General features: G+C 54.2%; 2 protein-coding genes across 25 annotated transcripts in view; one reads left to right on the top strand and one right to left on the bottom strand.

The window, feature by feature from the left end:
• The window catches only part of PCBP2 (poly(rC) binding protein 2), a 23,717-nt gene extending 21,331 nt beyond the window's left edge, over nt 1–2,386 (top strand). For all 21 annotated transcript variants that reach the window (XM_047739492.1, XM_047739491.1, XM_047739485.1 and 18 more), the window contains one exon: nt 1,958–2,386. In XM_047739492.1, the coding sequence (XP_047595448.1) occupies nt 1,958–1,994 (37 nt within the window). In that variant the 3' untranslated portion in view covers nt 1,995–2,386. The remainder of the gene's footprint in view (nt 1–1,957) is intronic.
• MAP3K12 (mitogen-activated protein kinase kinase kinase 12) lies at nt 2,209–19,476 on the bottom strand. Of its 4 annotated transcripts, XM_047739460.1 has the most exons (16): nt 18,138–19,476; nt 17,633–17,801; nt 9,128–9,301; nt 8,820–9,028; nt 8,320–8,503; nt 7,969–8,160; nt 7,534–7,692; nt 7,262–7,420; nt 6,527–6,635; nt 6,212–6,321; nt 5,967–6,083; nt 5,711–5,848; nt 4,875–5,499; nt 4,612–4,682; nt 4,259–4,532; nt 2,209–3,827 (listed from the first exon to the last, which is right to left on the bottom strand). In XM_047739460.1, the coding sequence occupies exons 2-16, from the start codon at nt 17,638–17,640 to the stop codon at nt 3,729–3,731; spliced, it is 2,628 nt and encodes an 875-aa protein (XP_047595416.1). In that variant the 5' UTR covers nt 17,641–17,801; nt 18,138–19,476; the 3' UTR covers nt 2,209–3,728. The 4 variants fall into 4 exon arrangements, with proteins under 4 accessions (XP_047595416.1, XP_047595412.1, XP_047595414.1 ...); XM_047739456.1 differs by having other exon boundaries at nt 8,820–9,301; XM_047739458.1 differs by lacking the exon at nt 17,633–17,801 and having other exon boundaries at nt 8,820–9,301.

Raw genomic sequence — 19,476 nt, 5'->3', positions numbered from 1 at the left:
TAATGTTCTGTGTCCCGAGTTTGCACAGAGGAGCAGCCTTCATTTCATTGTCCAGATAGTTTCCTCTTGTTAGTTGTTGGTGCTCCTTTGTCATATGGTCCAGCTCTCCCTTAGTAAACTAACTCTCTCTCTAGTTAGGACTTAATTCTGCCTCTACCATCTCCCCCCAGAGACCAGATTTTTATTTTATCTAGTTCTTGAATAGAAGTCCTCTTTACATAATGAGTGCTCTCTAACGGAGGAGTGCAGGGAAGGAGGCAGATGCCAGCTGCCACCACGACCTCCAGGGGTATTGGTGTTAAATTTTTAAAAACTTTTTGGGTTCCCTATGTGGTCCTTCTTATTATAATGAGTCCTTAGCATGGTATTCCGGTTGGGTTTTCCCTGCTTGCCACCTTTCCACCCCCTGCCTCAGTCACTGCTTAGGCTGTATATAAATTCTGGATAGGTATTTTTGTTTGTTTGTTTAAGATTGTATTTATTTGGCAGACACAGTGAGAAGAGGGAACACAAGCAGGAGAGGGAGAAGCAGGCTTCCAGCTGAGCAGGGACTCCCCTTGTGGGGCTCCATCCCAGGACACTGGGATCATGACCTGACCCGAAGGCAGACACTTAATGACTGAGCCACTCAGGTGCCCCTAAATTCTGGATACTTCTTTTTGAGCTCTTTTTATTGCCTGAGTGCCATGACCTTCTTGCATGAACTTAATTTTCTTTTAGGTCTTAGACCGGAATTATTCCAGCAGCTCCATCCTGAACCTTCACTCCCCACCAAACTCTTAGGTTCAGGACTTACTGCTTATTATGTAGCCCTAGGTCATCCTATTTTGAGATTGGCAAGAATCTGCCCCCCTATAAAAGAACTAACTGTTCTCTTTTTATGCTGAGGTAGAAATACCATTTTAGACTTAAATACAGTTTGTAGTTGAAGGACCTGTTTCCTGGTTCTCGGGTGTTGTGTTGTCCTTCCCCACCCCCCACCACCTTGGCTTTGCATTGTTGTGGAAGGCAGAGAGATGGCGGAGTACTATTCATTTTGTTCTTGACTAGATACCACAAATAGTTTATGCCAGTTAGTTGAAAAGCCTCATGAAATAAATTTATGAATTGAAACGGAGTCTTACACATTTAGTTCTATTCAGAGCGGGGGCTAAGACTTGCTGGGTATGCAATACTCAGTGAAGCAGGCTATAAATACCTAAACAGTCCTCCTTCAGAGTTCAGAATTGGGTTCCAGGACCTCAAGTGATAAGATATATTTGTGACAGAAAGGCACTGTAGTTGGCTGGGTATGTCTGAATGGAGAGTTTAGCTTGAGGAGCCCAAAGCTTTGGGAGCTTCTAGAGTGAACCAGGGAATTGTTGAAACATGTTGGCTTCTGCTTTTTAAGTCTGAAGGCGATAGGTTGGGTGTAATTCTTAAGTATACTTGCTCTTCCCTTTTTAACATCCCCTAGCGTTTAAAAACTATTATTATCTCTTAGTGGAATAGCCTTCACAATGTTAGAGAAACCCAGGACAGAAACCTTTGTCACTCTTTTGCTCTGTCTCAATATTAGCCTCATGAAGCTACTTTCAGATAAAGGTTTCCTAAACTGCTTTCTATCAGTAGCTTGGGAGGAGCTAAAATAAGCTCAGTAAAGAAAAGGTGCTTCTGTGTAGTAGGACCCTATAAGAGGAGGTTTTAGTGTGTGGCATAGTTTTGGAAAGCATCTAACATCTCCCAGATACTCCAGAGCGGTTCATTAAAGGAGCCCCCGCAGTTGGTAATAAGAGTCTGTTTCCTTCAGTTCTGGGATAGTTTTCCTCAGAAAGCTTGGATTACAGGGATTAGAGAGTCATGGTACAAGTTAATCCAGGAAATCTTAAAATGTCTCCTTTGACATTGAAAGTTTCAGAGAGGTGCAGCTGGGCATTCAAAAAACTAACTTTGAGTTGTTTATTTTTTTGTGTTACAGGCTTTCCTCGGAGACGGGTGGCATGGGGAGCAGCTAGAACAATGCAGATTCATCCATAATCCCTTTCTGCTGTTCACCACCACCCATGATCCATCTGTGTAGTTTCTGAACAGTCAGCGATTCCAGGTTTTAAATAGTTTGTAAATTTTCAGTTTCTACACACTTTATCATCCACTCGTGATTTTTTAATTAAAGCGTTTTAATTCCTTTCTCTGTTCAGCTGTTAATGCTGAGATCCATATTTAGTTTTATAAGCTTCCCCCCCCCCTTTTTTTGGCTCATGAATTTTTTTTTCTGTTTGTCATGGAAATGTAAGAGTGGAATATTAATACATTTCAGTTTAGTTCTGTAATGTCAGGAATTTTTCAAAAAAATTAAAAGATGGACTGGAGCTTTTTCTTTGTGAATAGAAACTGGATGCCACAGTGATTCATGTGGGTTTTATTCCTGTTGTCTTGCTGTTCTTTTTGCACCTTTTATGCCTCAGAGGACAAGGACCCTGCTTGGGTTTTGAATATAAGCCTTTATTCCAGTTAAGATGTTTTCTTCTGTTTTACCACTCCATCTTTTTTTTGTAGCCCTTGAACCAATTTTCCCTTGAGCCTACCTTGCAGAGTAACCAAATAACGTTCAAGCTAGCCATGTGCCCTTTGAAAGTCTGGAGGAGGGTTACATTTACCTAGGACTTGTCTGCAAAAAATAGGCAAGCACTTCCACTGGGTGGGCAGGGGATGGGGAAGGATGCATGTGGGAGCAGTTGAATGTGTGTGTGTTGGACTGGAATTCAGGTTGCTGGACATGTCTGTCCCATATTTGGCCAAGCTAAAAACCAGTCTTTTGTTTTTTGAATGTTCATTTACAGTTATAAGAATATGTGTTTTAACATTTTCGGTCTTCAAAAGTCCTTCCAGAAAGATGTACCTGCTCTCGTTTATGCAGATGATTTTAGAAAAGGTTGAAACTTTAAGCAATGTTCATTTAGTGGGGGGAAGAAAGCATAAAAGGAGGGAAGAACTTGTCCAGAGTCCTCAGATAATGTCTGGAGCCCAAGGCTCCTACTTCAGCCATGTGTCCTGCCCCATACATTCACCAAGAAAACCCTCAACAGCTGGGCCTGCGTGGAGTGGCTATATTTTAAGTTTTTTTCACAGGGGTTACAATATGACAGTCCCCACCCCAATCAGGCACCAGGATAAAAGCAGGGACTTAAAACATCATCCCCTTCCTTCAGCCTGAGCCATCACATGCTTTCACAATCTCCTAATCTCCCCCTCGGCCCTAAGCCAGGGCTTGGGCAGAGAAACGGAGGTACAAAGAAATTAGTTACATTGCCACCTGAGAAACCTCAGAGGGGAGGACCCAGCCTTCGCCTCCCTCCTCCCAAGTGCAAAATGTGTAAACAGAGTAAATGGAAAACAAAAAAGTGCAGTCTAAGTGGCTCCCTTTCCTCCTCCCCAGGGTTGGGGGAAAAGAGTATAGAGGAACGTAAGAGGCAAGTCTGGCTTTTCTATTGCCTTACCGCTTGCTGAACATAATGGGGTGAAGCAGGAAGGGGCCAGTCTGCCCGTACCCACAACTCTAGGGTAGTACTTGTCCTTCATTTCCACAGCTGCCAGTAGCCCTAGAGTTTCATCAGGTGAATTGGTCAGGGGTCAGACTCCCTTGAGCCTGACTTAAGGCTGGGACAGCCCCATCTTTCTCTGTTGATTATGTGGTGCTTATATATTATTTATATAAATAATTTTTCTATGTACAGGAATCAGAGTGGCTTTCATGGAGGGAGGGAGGCTGGAGGCTGCAAGGCTTCACCACTGTTGGAGTTGTCCAGTTCAGTGCTGTCACAGTCTGAGTCCTCATTAGTGGGAGGGCCCTGTGAAGAAGAGAAGTACAGTGAGGGGAGGCTCAGCAGCTCTTGGTGTTACAGATAGATTCCTTCAGGATCCTTCACTGAGGTCTTGTAATAGCCAGCAGCTCCCTGATTTTTCACGGTCTTCAGATTTCAGTGGCTGAGGCCATGAGATGTCAAGGCACCAGGTTCCCGTTTCAGGATTCGTCCTGGCTGCGATTTACAGCTACTGTACAAGCAGCACTGTTCACTTACTAACCATGCTACATGCTCTATACCCTGGGCCTCTCAGATCCACCTTACGGATTTAGGCCCCTTGGTACGGGAGGAACTGGGCTCGCATATTGAGTGACTTGGAAGGTAAATACTGAGCTTTCTGGTGTCTTTGTCTACCTCTAAAGTCCTAAATAACTAAGCGTCTGCTCTTCATGTACCTAGTTGTTTCTGAGACTCACCTGCTCCCCTCTGGGTAGGTCCTGGTGTGGGATGGGTCGGGAGCTGGGTTCGGGGCCAGGAACCACCTCTGATGCAGGTGGGTCCAGTGGGATTTCTGAGCCCTGGGAACACATGTCATCAGACCGCTCATCTGGCCGCTCGTCGGTGTTTGTACTGCCAACTTCAGGTGTGCCACTGGGGGAGGGCTCACTGGCTGTGCCCTCCTCCCCATCAGATGGATTCTCTGAGCTGAAGGTGGACAGTGACTGGCGCATGTTCATGCCTTGAGGCCACCTGTATGTTGGAGAGGCCAGGGTTACAGCTGGCACACTGCAGCCCCCTAAGCAAAACACTGTCACTACGTGTCACTTACCTCTGGCTTGATGGCAGCTCTACTTCACTGTCTACCTCTCCTTCCTCTTCCTCCGATGAGATGCCACGTTTCTGCAGGAGAGAAGAGTACTGCAGTCAGAAGTGGGAAGAGGTCAGCAAGGACCCAAGAGAAGGGAACATAGTCATTAGGGTTAAGTAGGGAATGGCTTAAGATGAAGACCTAATATGGGAGGTGAGTTGTGGACTTGGGCCCAGGGGAGAACAAGGAAAGGGTAGGAGCTTAGGAACCACCCCATACTTTACCTGGCTCCGGGTGACAGCAGCCCTGTACAGCAGTGCAGCTGGGGTCAAGTGCTGGGACCCAGCCCGGCTTCCTCCCCGTCCCGCCGTCCCTTCCCTTCCAGTTCCCAGCAGCCCCACAACGTCACCAGGCCCTACTGGTGGAGGTGGCTCCCCTTTGGCTCCCCCAGGTGAATCTGGGCTGGTGGAGCCTGGTGCAGAGCCCTCACTTGGTGGGGTATCTCCCCGAGCTGGAGGTGGTGAGCCAGGATCCCCAGCTCCCCCTGTAGCCCCTCGGCCCCGGGCTCCCAGTGCTGCTGACAGCAGATCCGGGGACGATGAAGACATCTTTCGGAGCAGGAGGTCATGGTGGAGCCCACGCAGGGCTGGAGGGCAGGCCTCCCAGGCTGAGGGTCCCCCTCCTAGCCCCCCTGGGCTTCCTGGTCCCCCAGGTTCATGGGGTGGCAAAGCCGCACGAAGCCCAGGCAGGTCTCCACAGCTGCCCTTGGCGCTGGCCTTGCGGTGACGAGTCTTGCCACGACGACTCCGTCCTGGTGAGGGGGGGCCCTTAGGACACCCGGGAAGCCCCACCCCACTCAGGGCAGCATCAAGTTTAGGTAGCAAAGATTCAGTCTTGAGGATATCTGGCCTGGTAGGGGAGGGAAAGTACAAGTCTGAGATGAACAGATAGCAATGTTGAAACATACCAAACTTGAAAGCCCTCCCCAACCTTGGGTAGTACAAAGTCTATCCCCTCCACCCGCCCACAGATCATCATCTGGGCAGCCTCCGTCTCCACCCCTGCTTCTAGCACTCCCCTGCCGATCTGCAGCCTCACCACTTGAGAACTCCGGTCCCACCTTTTACTGTGGGGTGACAGTTTCTGTGGGACGTTCCTCTTCTTGATGAGCTTCTCCATAGTGTTCCCATGCAGGAGGCCTCGGGAAGGGTGTGACTTAAGCAGACCTGGGCATCTCCGCTCTAAAGCTTGTTCCCTCCTAAAGATGAGACACCTCAGTTCAGCATGTGATCAGAAAGGGGGACCCAGGCTCTGTAGGTTCTCTGCGTCACAGCTCCATGAGGATGAGATCTGATGCATGGGGTGCATATGGTTACCTGAGCAGCTCCCGCTCCTTGAGCTCCAGCTGCAACATGAGGGCATTGAGCTCCATGTACAGGTTGTTGGCTCTCTCCAGCTTCCGTTCGTAGTGCTCCCGGATGTCCAAGGCGTGTCTGAAACAGGCAGAAGGGTCTCTGAGGTGAGCCAGCGCCACCTGATGCTGTAATTAGTCCCAGTCTCTGGGAACTGGTCCAGGGTCCCTGCTGGTGACGAAATCCCCTTCCCAGACAAATGCACACACCTGAGCTCCTCCCTCCTCCGCATCACCAGCTCCTCTTCTAGGCGGTGCAGACAGGTCCCTTCTGACTTAATTTTTTCAAAGTGCAGCTTTACCTCTTCGCGCCACTCTGCCTAGGGGGTGAAGAGACAATGAGGGGTGAGGGACCTCCTTTGAGCACAGAGGGGTAGGCACAGGACTGGCCAGGATGGGGCGGTCTCAGCCCTCCCAAGAGCGAACCTACCATCCCTTCCACCCATCCCCACATCCCCTCAGAGGGCACACTCTTCTCTGCAGAGGGAGGGAGTAAAGGTGTCCCTTTCCCCGCCCACAGCACACCTGGGACTTAAAGTAAGTCTCCTGGGGTGTGGACAGGACGTCGGCTGAGGCGATGTCCAGGTGCAATAGGATCTGGCGGAACGATGGACGATTTCTTGGTTTGCTGTTCCTGGAGAGCATGGAGTTGGAGGGAGGGAATGGAGACAAATTTTAGGGATGACCAGAAAGGAACTAGAGCATCCCTTCCCCAGATGTGCCCTGGAGAAGAGAACGCTAGAGTGTGTTCCGTGACCGGCTCCTTGGTCCACTGGCTCTGCTCTCCCATTAGCACATCAAAGTCCTGCAGTAGGGAAACCTATTTAATCCTATTTTCCAAACACCTTTTTCTGAGTAACTACATTCAGACAGACACGCTTGGGGAAATGGTAAACCAAAGGTGGGAAATCGCCAACCTCCCTTCAGAGTCTAGGTTCCAAACAAGGCCCTAGGGCCCTCTCTTCCTGGGTTCTAACGCAGCCCTCTCGCTCCAGTTACCGTGCTCTGGGGCTGTGCTGGCCCTTTGCAGGTGCACCCTGGCTGCTCTGGCCAGCCGGGATTGGGGTCTGTCTTATACAGACCAGGAAACGGGCTCGGGGTGATAACACTTGCCCAAGGCGGCACAGTTTGTCTCAGTCACGAGGGAGTTCAGGCCCTCTTTCCCTGTCCAGGATTCTGGGCCTGGAGGCCTGGCTTCCAGGTGCCGTCCAACTGCCAGCAACCACCCTTCACTTTCCAGCTTTGCCAGGCCGTCCTTACCAACACTGGCGAAGCAGGATTTTGAAGCCGTCTGGGCAGCTGGAGGGCACAGGCAGATGGAGACTGTTGCTTCCCACGCCCCAGATGATGGCTGAGGAATCTACGTCTTTGTAAGGGATCTCACCAGTCAGCAGTTCCCATAGCACCACGCCAAAGGACCTGGGGATAAGAGGGGACATCCCTTGGAAGGGGCTCCCTCCAGAAGCCCTGGAAGCCCCTTCCCTCCCTAGGGTTGGCTAGCTGCCCGCCTCAGTGCTCAGCCCAGCCCTCACCAGATGTCGACCTTCTCGGACACAGGCTCGTTGCGGATCACTTCAGGGGCCATCCAGGCTACTGTCCCTGCAAAGGACATCTTGGTGCTCTTGTCACTCAGCTCCTTGGAAGTGCCAAAATCGGAGATCTTCACCACATCGTCGTACGTGATTAGCATGCTGGTAAAGATTGTAGTCAGCTGGGGGCCAGGCCCCTCTCCACACCTCTTCTAGCTGCAGCAACTCTAACTTTGTTTTAAGTCATTTGGGACACCCAGAGGCCGGGGGCTTGCCACAGCCCTCCTGAAATAGGACTGTCATTTGGGAAGGGTTTTTGAGATGGGCCACATGGACTCAGGACGGGGGTCTGGAAGCAGGGAGCCGGCTACACTGGCTGGGGGGTCACTTGCAGGAGACCATGCACGTCAGCTTCTCTGTGCTTGCTGGCTTACTCACTTGGGGGACTTGAGGTCTCTATGGATAATCTTGTGCAGGTGCAGGTAGTTCATGCCACCGGCGATGCCCATGGACCAGTCAACCAGCAATGAGGGGGTGACAGGGCGGCCAGCCCGCAGTACCTCATACAGCTGGCCCTGGGCGCAGAACTCCATGAGGATGCAGTAGCAGGGAGCTTGGGTGCATACGCCCCTGGGGGCCAAAAGGGGGCATTAGGGCCTGGGCCAGCCTCCCAGGCCCCTGATTCCCACTTGGAAACTGACCCTCCCTACCCCCTGTCCCCGCCCAGCCCCCTTTGACCCCTGCCCACAGCCCAGTGGCCCTGGCTTCAACCCCTGCCTGGGACCTTACTTGAAGGTGATGATGTTGGGGTGCTTCAGCTTCCGCAGGTGCTTGATGTCCGTCTCCTTCAGGTCCCGTACCTTCTTTACAGCCACCTCCTCCCCATGGAAGCGTCCCAGGAACACCGCGCCCTGGGCCCCCGAGCCCACCCACTGCAGGTCCAGGATCTCCTCAAAGGGGACCTCCCACAGGTCTGCGAACAGGAGGCGCAGTGCCACCAGGCTCGGAGGGAGCCACGCGCAGGAGCTTGGAATGGGCAGGCACAGGGGCAAGCCTGGGGCTGGCTGAAGGGACTCGGGGGCCCAGGCCGAAAACAAGCCACAAGAGGCCAAGGAGGCAAGGGCTGGGGGAACAGGGAAGGGAGCCAACAGGGGCCTCCGACAAAGCCAGGGCATTGCGGGGCGGGGGGGTGTTGCTGAGGGGCCAAGTCTGGGCCCCGGGGGAGAGATGGGGCTGCCCACCAGGTCTCGGGGAGACAGGGACAGGGCCCCCATGAGGACGCGGCCTACCTTCCTGCTGCTGCTTGTGCTCTGTGGAGTAGGCTTTGCCGATCATGGTCCAGACAGGTCGCAGGCAGCCGAAGAGCCCTTCCAGAAAGCCGCTGCCGCTCTGGCACTGCAGCCGCACCTCGTCAGCTCGGACCCTGGATGCCCGACTCTCAGGTGACCCCGTGGCTCCCCCGGGGCCCCCTGCATCCTGCTCGTGGAGCTGCAGGACACTATTGGCGAAAGGCTCAGGGGGCGGCTCTCCCCCTGGAGAGGGGCTCGGCCCGCCCCCGCCCTGCCCGCCCAGCGGCACCACATCTCGGAGTACACACTGAGTGGGCGTCAGGTCCTTCTCCGGGGTGCAGTCGGAAGTGTCCGGGTCGAGCTTGCGCATCGACGCCTCGCTCAGGGTGGACACGAAACCCCCGAAGGAGGGAGAGGGTGTGCGGGTCTCATGGAGGCAGGCCATGGCCTCTGGGCCTGGGCGCGGCGGGGGGCCGTGGGCCCTAGGAGAATAGAGGAAGGGAGGGAGGGTCAGCTGGGGCTGCGCCTCAGAGGCAGAAGCCTGGTGGAGGATCCGGGCCCCCCCACAGCCCCACCAGAAGTACCACTGGAGCTGCGCTCACCCTCGGGGACCCATCTCAGTAACCTGATGCATGAGCTTCCTCCGGAGCCTCCATTAGTAACATCCCTGAGCAACATTCTCAGGTGGACCCAGGCAACAGCCCCACACTCAGGCACAGACCCAGAGCTTATGCCAGAAACTCAAGTATTATGGTAACAGACTCGTCCCCTTCTCCTCGGAAGACTACTGTAATTCACCTCTGGAGCTCCCATTTCTGTCGCTTCAAGCTCCCATGCACACGCAGAAGTCACATAAGGGTCTCTCAGACATACATCTTCTACTCCGAGTCTCAGCCTCAGGTCTGTGATAGTAACACCAGAGGTCTCCTGGCGCCGAGGCACACACAGGTGACACGCAGGCACTCTGAGAGGACATTCCTGGGCCTCTCACGTGCTGGGGAGGCACCTGGGGCTCCCACTGGTGTACTTACACGTGAGATGGCTGAGGCTTCACAGGAACACTAGCCTCAGGTGAGAGTCATCCCAAGGCACCCTCGGGCTCTCATCTGGGACTCCCTCTCCAGTGCTCACACACACCTGGGCCTTGCCAAGGTATAAGGGAAGCCTGTAGTCCCTCAGCCAAACTGGCGGTGGTTGGGGATGGAGGGGGAGCAGAAGACAAGGCAGAGCCATCCAGTGGGGAGGCAGATGCAGAAGCTGGGACGAGCAGGAGCCTACTGCTTCACCCCCCTTAGGCCTGACATCAGTTCTGCTGCTCCCTCAGGGGTCAGTTACAGAGGCCTGTCTCCTTGCTTCTTCTCCATCACCCCATCCCCAGCTTCCAAACCAAGTACTAGCTTTCTAGAAGATGGAGATTTGTCCCAATTCTCATAACTAGGTGCTATTTAAAAAGTAACCATTAAAAAAATCGAAATTCTAAGGGCACCTGGGTGGCTCAGTTGGTTAAGGATCTGACTTCAGCTCCAGTCATGATCCCAGGGCCCTGGGAGAAAGTCCAGCATCCGGGCTCCTCCTTACTCAGCGGGGAGCCTGCTTCTCCCTCTCCCTCTGCCCCTCCCCCAGCTCCTGCTCACTCATTCCCTCTAAGAATTAAAATCCTTTTTTTTTTTTAACATTTTATTTATTTATTTGAGAGAGACAGAGACAGTGAGAGAGAGCATGAGCGAGGAGAAGGTCAGAGGGAGAAGCAGACTCCCCGTGGAGCCGGGAGCCCGATGCGGGACTCGATCCTGGGACTCCAGGATCATGACCTGAGCCGAAGGCAGTCGCTCAACCAACTGAGCCACCCAGGCGCCCTTAAAATCCTTTTTTAAAAAAATGTTATTTATTTGAGAGTGGGAAAGAGAGCACGAGAAAGCATAAGCAGAGGAGCAACAGAGGGAGAAGCAGACTCCCCACTGAGCAGGGAGCCTGATGTGGGGCTCAATCCCAAGACTCTGAGATCATGACCTGAGCTGGCTAAGCGACCCAGAGGCCCCAAATAAATCTTAAAAGTCTGGGTGCACCTGGGTGGCTCAGTCGGTTAAGCATCCAACTCTTGATTTTGGCTTAAGGTTGTGAGATCAAGCCCTGTGTCGGGCTCCATGTTTAGCAGAGTTTGCTTCTCTCCCTCTCCCTGTGCACTGTCGCCCTCTCGAATAAATGTTTAAAAACAGAATCTGAATTCTAGCCACACACTGGCTGTGTGACCTCAGGCAAACTGGACTGGACCTCAATTTCTCCAACTGTACAAAGGGGATAAACTAGCTATCATCACTCAGGCACAGCAAACTCTTCAACCTATACCAAACCTGTCCAGAGCTTGGCATCTGGAGTCATTGTAGTCTTCCGTCTTCCTCCACATCTAGTCTGCTAACAGATCCTGATATGTGAGGATTCCTGAGGACAGTGATGCTCTAACTGTTCCTCATATTAGGGTCCTTCCTGAACCCCTGCACCAGAGCCTCTGAATCACAATGGGAGAGGAGGTACAGGAATGTACACATTAAAAGGGGCCACTGGATGATGACACAGACGGACATGGAAGTTTGGCACTCCCGATGGTATCAACTCTTGTAACAATTTCCAGGATTCTCAAGGATTTTTCAGTGTTTGTGGGTGGGCCTGAAACACGCATATTTAACAAGCACCTCAGGTGATTCCTACCTGACTTTGGCCCATTTGAAAAGCTCTGAGCCAATGCTAGTCTGTTCTCTCTAGTTCCACCTCACTGTCTTAATTTCGGACTCTGGCTGTGTCAGCTAACCCGAGACTGCCTCGTAGTCTCCCAGTACTTAACACAGTGCACCCCCCAACTCCATTTTCCATCATTCTTTAGAAGGATCTTCCTAAAACACAGATTGGCCATCACCCCCTCTTCTGCTTCAAGCCCTTTAAGACTCCCTACTGCCCTTGGCCCAGAAGCCTTATCTCCATGCTCTGGTCCCTCGCCAGCCTCGTCTCCCACTGCTGTTGGCACCCGGGCCATAGAGAACTGACACCAGGCTACATGGGGCTTCTGTGCCAGGGCCCCTAAAGAGAATGGCTAACTCTTAGGCAAGGCTTAGGATGTACGTTAGCCTCTGCCGAGGCGCATTAGCTCAATTAATCCTCAAAACGACACTCGCCCCAAGTGACAGAGGTACTGGATAATCTGCCCGGGGTGCCCTCTCTGAGGAAAAGCCGCAAGCTTCACCCCCGAGCGTTCTCTGCCTGGAAGTGTTCCTCCCTGTCTTCCCCCCACCAACCCCCACCCCCGCCCCGCTCTGAGCTGATATCCGTCGGGGCCGGCACAGCCCGCCTGTACCTCCTTCATCGTGGCTCCTATTAGCCCGGAGGCACTGTGGGCTCAGGCGTCCGGCTCCTCCGACAGCCCGCCCTCCATGAGACCCCCGACGCTCTCGCCCGGGATCCCAGGCTTCGCCCAGCACCGGCGCGCGGGCAGGACCGTGGTCTTAAAGGCCGCCCCTACGCTAAGGACGCAGGAGCTCCCTGGCTCTTCACCGCCACCCAGGGATGGAGCTTTACCCGTCTGTCCCTCTATATTCTTGAGGAAACAGACTCAGAAAGCTTTAGTCACAGTCAGATCCAGCCTCTGAATCCTCAACATATCCTACGAGCTATCGGCGCCTGTGGAGGGGAGTAGATGTACACCGTAATGCCAACGACAAATCCAGGCGAAGAATTTACTCCGCAGGATCCCAGGGCTTTCGCCCGCGCCCCCAAGGCGGGGCGGCTGGCCCGCAGGAAGGGTGGGCTGGATCAGGCCGTTCGCGGGTCCCACGGGAAGCCCCAGGAAGGCCCTCCGAGGCGGGGAGGAAGGGGTTACGGCCCCAGCGCCCCCTCCCCCTTCCCGACCTCCTTCCCGGCCGTCACGTGGCGCGGGGCGCGTGGCTGGAACCGGGCGGGGGCCCGGCGGCGGAAGGAGGGGGTCCGGGTGGGGAAGGGGAGGGGACTCAGCGGGTTGGGGGAAGCGCTGGGCGCTGCGGCGTAACCATGACGACTGGGCCCGAGGCGGCGTGTGAAGTCACCAGGACAAGATTAGCCCAGAGTCACGTGAGCGGCGGCGGGGGCGGGGCTGCGCCTGGGCCCCGCCCCTGACCCGGGCCGGTCCATGTGCTGGTGGTCAGGAGCGCTGCGGGAATCACGGGCTCCGATCCCGGGCCCCCTCAGTCGGCCGCCTGTGCGCTGCCCTCCTTCGCATACCTCTCTCGACCCCTCATGCAGACACATCTTCGGCCCGGGCACCGAGCGGAGGGAGAGCCATTGGTGCTGGGGAGCGGGGACTCGGCTTGGAATGTGGGGAGCAGTGCCACAGAGAAAGCAGGAGATGGGGAGATAGGGACACAGAAAGGGCAACAGGCACACCCAGAGAACGGGGCGGGGAGGGGGTGGCGAGCGGAGAGATTCAGAGACCGAAACGGTGAAGCGCAGGGAGAATCAAATCGGAAAAGGATGGATTGAACGCCTGAATGTGAAAAGCAGAGAGGGCACTGAGAAAAAAGTAGCGGAGAAAGAACTGGAAAACGTGGAGACCATCTGTGCCCTTCCCAAGTCTTTCCTATTTAGAAGCTGAGCCTTGACTAGGCACCACACCTGGATTTTTTTTAAAGTTTTCAGTCCTCATGTGGCGTTTGGCAACTAGGAGTTTCAGGCATAGAGAGGGTGACATGCTCAGGCACTTGCCACCAAGCCTCCCTCCAGTTCACCAGGCTTCCCCAGAGGCCCTTCTGGTATCCAGGGCTCGCAACTAGGGAGACAGGGAGAGAAACCATTTCACCTGTTTGTCTTTTAGGGCAGTGGGAGTTACCTCAAGAAGTAGATGTGATCCAGGGAAAGGGAGGGACTCTAGCTGGGCTCCTCAGGCCACCGCCAGCCTGTCCTTCGGCTAACACAGCTCCTCCAGACTGACCTGAGGGAGTCAAGGGAAGCCAGGCCCCAGGGAGCTACAGTCAACTGGAGATTCCTCTCCCAACACAGCCCCTCTCAGTTTCCTTTATCTCTGACCTACCAGCTGTGTCCCACTGCCCCCCAGCTGGGCCTTGGCGCCAGGATTTTGGGGGCACATCATGCCAGAAGCCCCTGGCCTAGACATTCGGTCACCTTGGGGGAGGGGAACAGCCTCGCTGGCCATCAATTATGCAGAGCATGGAGGAAGGGCAGAGACGTGACAGGAGGGGGTGGATATCTCCATCATCCTGTCAACCATATTTACCAAGTGCTTACTGCACAGAATTCCAGATTGGGTGAGGGGCAGAGTGGTCCCTAAACCCTACATCTGCCAGGGCAAGAGGCTCTCTGGAAGCCCTAGGAGGTCCTAATTCGGTTTACAGCTACCTGATTCTCTGCTGGTGACTCCCAGAGTGCCCACTCAGGAGCCTGTGGTGGAGTGGGTGCCGGAAGGTCCCTCTGCTTCCCTGCAGTGTTGGAAGCTTGTGGCAAGGGAACCCTTCGAATTCTCTCTCCTGTCCTGTTCTAACAGCACAATCTCAAGGCCAAGTTGCATGCATGTCTGGCAGTCTTGGGGGCTCAGCTGAGAGGCCAGGCCATCTGTCTAAATTGCAGGCTCTCACACTGAGCACTCACCACTGCCCTGGACCTCAGTTTGTCCTCAGGAAAAAGAGGAAGGTTCTTCTCTCTTGAGTGAAGGTGAGAAGGAAGGTCTTCACAGGGAAAGGAAACCCAAGATTCTGGGGGGGATGCTAGTTCCACCTCTACAGGCTTTGAGATCCTGATAGGATAAAGGACCATGACCCCTCTTGACCTTGCCTCCTGGCCACTGGCCACAGCTGTTTTTCTTTTTGAATACAGGGTTCTTTTCAGATGGAAGGCACTACAGCTTTGTCAGTGCCTTCATCAGGGCGAAATGTCTTCCCCAACGAACTTGGGGTAAATTGGAGATCACCCCTAAATCCAGGCACCCCCCCAACCTCATACAGTTCAAGTCCTGAGATGCCCCCCCTGGTGCCACCACCTCTTCTTCCAGTCAGCTGGGCAGTGACGGGGCAGGGGGAGGGGGCAGGGCTATTTAGGAAAAAAGAGCTAACTTTGGATTTGGAGAGATCAGAGCCAGAACCTTAGTTTTGCCACGAGTTGAAGAATGTTACCCCTTCAAGGCTCCCCGCTCTACCTTCTGCGGTGGGGACGGTTTAAGATGATGTGGGGAATGACGTGAGCACACTGTCTGGGTCCTGACTCTGTCCTCCTGGTTAGTTGGACACTGGGTCTGTCTTTGTGGCTTCTGGAGAGGCCAGCTCTTCATATGGCCAGAAAAAGGCAGACTGGGTCTCAGACATTCTAATTCCGCAGGACTTTTCTCAATATCAGGTCCCAGGGAAACCAGGTCCCAGTGGCCGTGGGGCGCTGGAGTCCCCAGTCATTGGTCTCTTTGCTACCAGACCCTCAGTCCTTCGTCTACAAATCCTATCATTCCACCACTTCTGGACTAAGGGAGAAGGCCTGCACCACATACTCACCCTTGGCCAACGTGGCCCAGGATCACCCTGCAGCCCTACCCTTTAAGGTCAGGAGGGAAGGGAAAGGAGGGGTAGAAGCAGGGTATGAAGCGCCACAGTGTCCCTCCTACTCAGGTCCTCAGGTGGACCCGGAAGAAGTACAGCACATTTAAGCAAATAGTTTCTGGGGTGGATGTGCATTTAAAATGATCTGGAAGATCAAAAATCATAAAGAAATAAAAATATAAAAAGATCTGGAAGGACAGATACCGAAGTGTAACCATTTCTAGGTAGGTGGAATTGTGGATACTTTTATTTCCTTCTTGTGGCTTATCTGTATTTTCTAATATTTCAGCAATAAGTTTCAATTGCCTTTAAAATAAAAAATCAGATTTTGAATTGAAAATGAGGAAATAAAAATCAGGAGTGCCCATCTGCTCCTGTCACCTGGCTTGGGACAGTGGGTGAGTGGGTAGCCTGGGAATTAGAGAGGTTTGGTTGATGTCCTGTCTCTGCTCCTGACCAGGCAGGCAATCTGGAGTAAGACACTTCTGAACAAACCTGATTCTTCTCTCTGAACGGGAACCGAGGTACCCCTGTCACAGCGGTCATACAGTCTAGAACACAGTGGTTCTGGGTTAGATAGCCCTAAGTCCAAGACCTAAGCTCTTCCCCCGAAGTTTAAAGAAATTACTACTTTAAGTTTCAGTTTCCTCATCCCTAAGACAGGGATGACAAGAACACTCAATTCTTAGTCTTTTAACACTAGTGAGAGAATCTCAGCAAGGTTCCTGGCCCAGGACCTGGCACACACGAAGCACGAAGCTCCCTAGAAACACGAGCCACACCGAAAAGTGCCTAACAAGCAGAAGCAGGGTATCTTTTATAAATATGATTCCCTTCCCTTCTTCCCCTTTTCCTCATCTGCAGCAGAGAGGGTACGGGTGGAAAGGGAGGTGGGCAAACTGCAAGGGGCAAAAAAAAGAGCACGGCGAAAAGGAACCCAAGACTAAGGGCTCTTTGTCCTGAATGACCCTTAGGCCCCTCAGCCCTAGTGTTCCTACCTCAGCACCTTCCCTAAAAGCAAAGATGACCCTGGTCCTCCTAGAAGCAAACAAGACAGACCGGTCGCTGTGGTCAACCTCTCATGAAGCCCATGTGTCATCTGCTAGCCTGTCTCCACAGTATCCTCCTTCTGCCCCAGGAGGGACTTCTAGTCCCTTCTTCCTCCCCAGGCCAGGTAGGGGAGAGGGAGGACCGCATGTGAGATGCCACTGGGCGAGTTTGGGGTGGTGGGCACTAGGATTTAGGGTCCTCTTCCTGGAAGTCAGAGGACCATTTTGTCACCTCCAGGGGAAGGACGGGGACACAGCAGCTGGTTTGAGAGGGGTCCTGCCATCCTTAGCTGTAAGGACACACAGGACGTCCAAAGCCAATCCTTACTTAAACTTCTTGCCTCCTCTGCCCATAGCTGGGTTTAATTCCGGGATGGGTATTTAGTTGTGTCTTCATGGGTGCTGGAGTCGGGATATCACACCTTTGGTCTCCCCAGCATCACCTCAGTCCCCACTGGGAGAACGGATGAGTGGCTGGCTCGAGAGGGCAAGCACTCTTGGCCACCCTGAAGTGTGAGATGGGAGACAGCAGGCCCTGAATGGCACTCTGGGAAACTTTGCTGTCTGGACAGGAAGGCCAGGGAGCTCTTGAGACCTTTCCTTCCAGAATCCCTTGTGCTTGCCTTCCCTCGATATCACCCTCCGGCTGACAATCAGAGCTCCCAGAGCCACGGAGTCCATCCTGTGAGATGGAAGGGAAATGTCATTTGGAGGGAGGTGGTGGTTGTGGCTGAGAGGACTCTGGGTTGGGGAGAGACCTCAGGCACACTCCTTCTTGGCTGAGGGCCACCCACCCACTCTTCTCTCAAGAGGGAGCAGGTGCAGAGTTAAAGTCCCCAAAGGTGGGACTCCTTCTATGCTAAGGGACACCCCACCGATTTCCTTCCACTCTCTATAGAGCCTCTGACCCCCTCTTCCCTCACCTTGGCCAAGGCCATAGTTATCAGGAGGCACAACTGTGTGGAGCAGATTCTTGCTTATTTTTTAGCCAAGGAGTTTGAGAAATGTGTGGGGGAAAGGGAGGAGGTTCTTGAAAGGCCTGGGCTGGGGAATTGGGTTAGGGGAGCCAGAGGAGATGGAGAGAAAGAGGGAGAAAACCACAAATGAATGGGGGAGGGGAAGAAGCAACAGCTGGATGGAGAAGGTGAATACCACAGCTGGAGGGGATTGGGGGCATCAGAGGGAAGGGGAGGAGGGCCATCACCTGGGCATCCAGGAACAGGTGCTCGCACCCTCTAATCCTCAGGTGCAGTGGGCTGAGTGTGGGAGTGGGGGTGGTGGTGGTGAGGCGGGCGGTGGGCACATCAGGCCCCGTCCTTCCTTTCCTTCCCTGAGAGGGCCCAAACTCTTCCTCCTCCTTCCCTCTCTTCCTCCTGGAAGATGAGTGGGAGGAGAGGAGGGTGTTCTCTTGCCCGCTGCCCTTTAAGTCTGTCTCCCAATCATTCCCCCACCCCCACCCCATACGGTCCTTTCCAGCTCTGGAGGCCCTTCGTCTCCAAGCTGGGCCGCGGAGTCCCTCCGCTCCGTTCCCCTCCTTCCCATCCCCACAGGCGTCGGGTCCATGTCCCCAGTTTCCTCCGCCCCGAAGCCTCAGCATCCCCGCGCCACCCTACCCCACCCCGCCACATCTGCATCCCCGACCCTCCCTCCGCACCCGTATCCCCGGACCCATCCCTGCCCCCCGCCCCCCAACTCGGCCAGGCTCTCACCTCAGGGGCTCCGCGGCCGCAGCACAAAAGGCGGCGCTGCTGCAGCTCGGCTCCGGATGCTGCTCCCGCCTCCTCCTCCTTCTCCTCCTCCTTCTCTCCTCCCCCCGCTGCCCTCGACCGGACCCGGGGCGCTGTCACAGGCGAGGCTCGTGCGGTGTCCGGGTGCACGGGTGTCAGCCCCAGCTTCCTCCCCCCGCCCCCCGACCCCGAGCCCCTTGCCCACTCGGCTTGAACTCCCGCTCCTTCCAAGGCCCCCGCCCCTGGCCCCCCGGGACGGACACGCCCTGAGCGGGGGATGCTGCGCTGGAGCCGCCGGCCTCTTAAAGGAGCCTGCTGCTGCCATCCGGCGCGCTCCAGGCTCGTCCCTGGCCCTTCTGGGCCCCTCACCTCCCTGCAGGCGGTGTCCTGTGACAGTCGCACCTCGGGCCTTACGCTGATTCCGTCGGAGCCCCCTATGACCAGTTTTATAAACTCCTTCCTATTCCCAGAGACAGAAGCCCTTCAACGTGGGATACCCCCCACCCGCCCAGAGCTCTAGCATTGCTCCCCGTGCCATGCCGATCTTGCCAGATTTCCTTCCCCTAATTGTCACCACTCCAGTTTTACCCAATTGGAATCCACTCAGCTCAATTCCCCGTCCCCCTCCAGCGTTCCTCATTATCATTGCAAGATTCCCCTGGACCTCCAGTACCTGACCCGTTCTCAGGACACTCATTAGAACCAGACATTTTTGTGATCTCTCTCCAAGGTCACAAGATTTTCCAACATCTTTTAACCCCGTGGTCCTGAGACTTTGGGGAGGAGAGACTGGAGCTCTGGGACCCAAACATAAGTGTTCTGCTCTGCACCCAGATTAGTGGATTAGTTTTAAGAGACCAGAAGCCTCTCTTGCTGTCTCTTCAGCTGAGAGACCAAGACCCACAAGCAGAGGGAATGAGAACACGACTTGCGTTCGTCCTTCTAGTCCTGTTGTTCCACTATAGCCTGATTCTCAGGCTCCAGAGGGGATCTCCTGGACAGCTACAGAAAGGTTCACTAGGGTCATTCTAAAAAGGCTTTAGAAAAGAACTGAAACCAGACAGGCTGCGGGCTAGAATTAAGGGGAAGGGAGGTGAAGGGCAACCTAGGGAAAGGAAGCAGGTGCTGTGAGACGAAGGCCCAAGGGCCAGGTGTTTAAGTTGAGGGCTGAAGGAGTACTGCCTGAAAAGCACTTGGCTTGCCCCTCAGCTTGAGGGGCAAAGAACAGTCTCCTCCCGCGTCCAGGTAAGGGCCACCCGCCCCAAGCCTGCAAAGAGCCAGGATCCAACAGCCGCCTCGCCCCCGGACCAATCACAACCTT

Source organism: Lutra lutra, chromosome 8, assembly GCF_902655055.1.
Source record: "Lutra lutra chromosome 8, mLutLut1.2, whole genome shotgun sequence".
Taxonomy (NCBI): Eukaryota; Metazoa; Chordata; class Mammalia; order Carnivora; family Mustelidae; genus Lutra; species Lutra lutra.
This window is presented reverse-complemented; position numbering and strand designations above follow the sequence as displayed.

Coding starts and splice junctions, on each gene's coding strand:
- MAP3K12 (XM_047739456.1), bottom strand. Junction 5,849..5,966: donor AAGGAGCGGGAGCTGCTCAG/GTAACCATATGC, acceptor TCTCATCTTTAG/GAGGGAACAAGCTTTAGAGC. Junction 4,683..4,874: donor CTGCTGTCACCCGGAGCCAG/GTAAAGTATGGG, acceptor TCTCTCCTGCAG/AAACGTGGCATCTCATCGGA.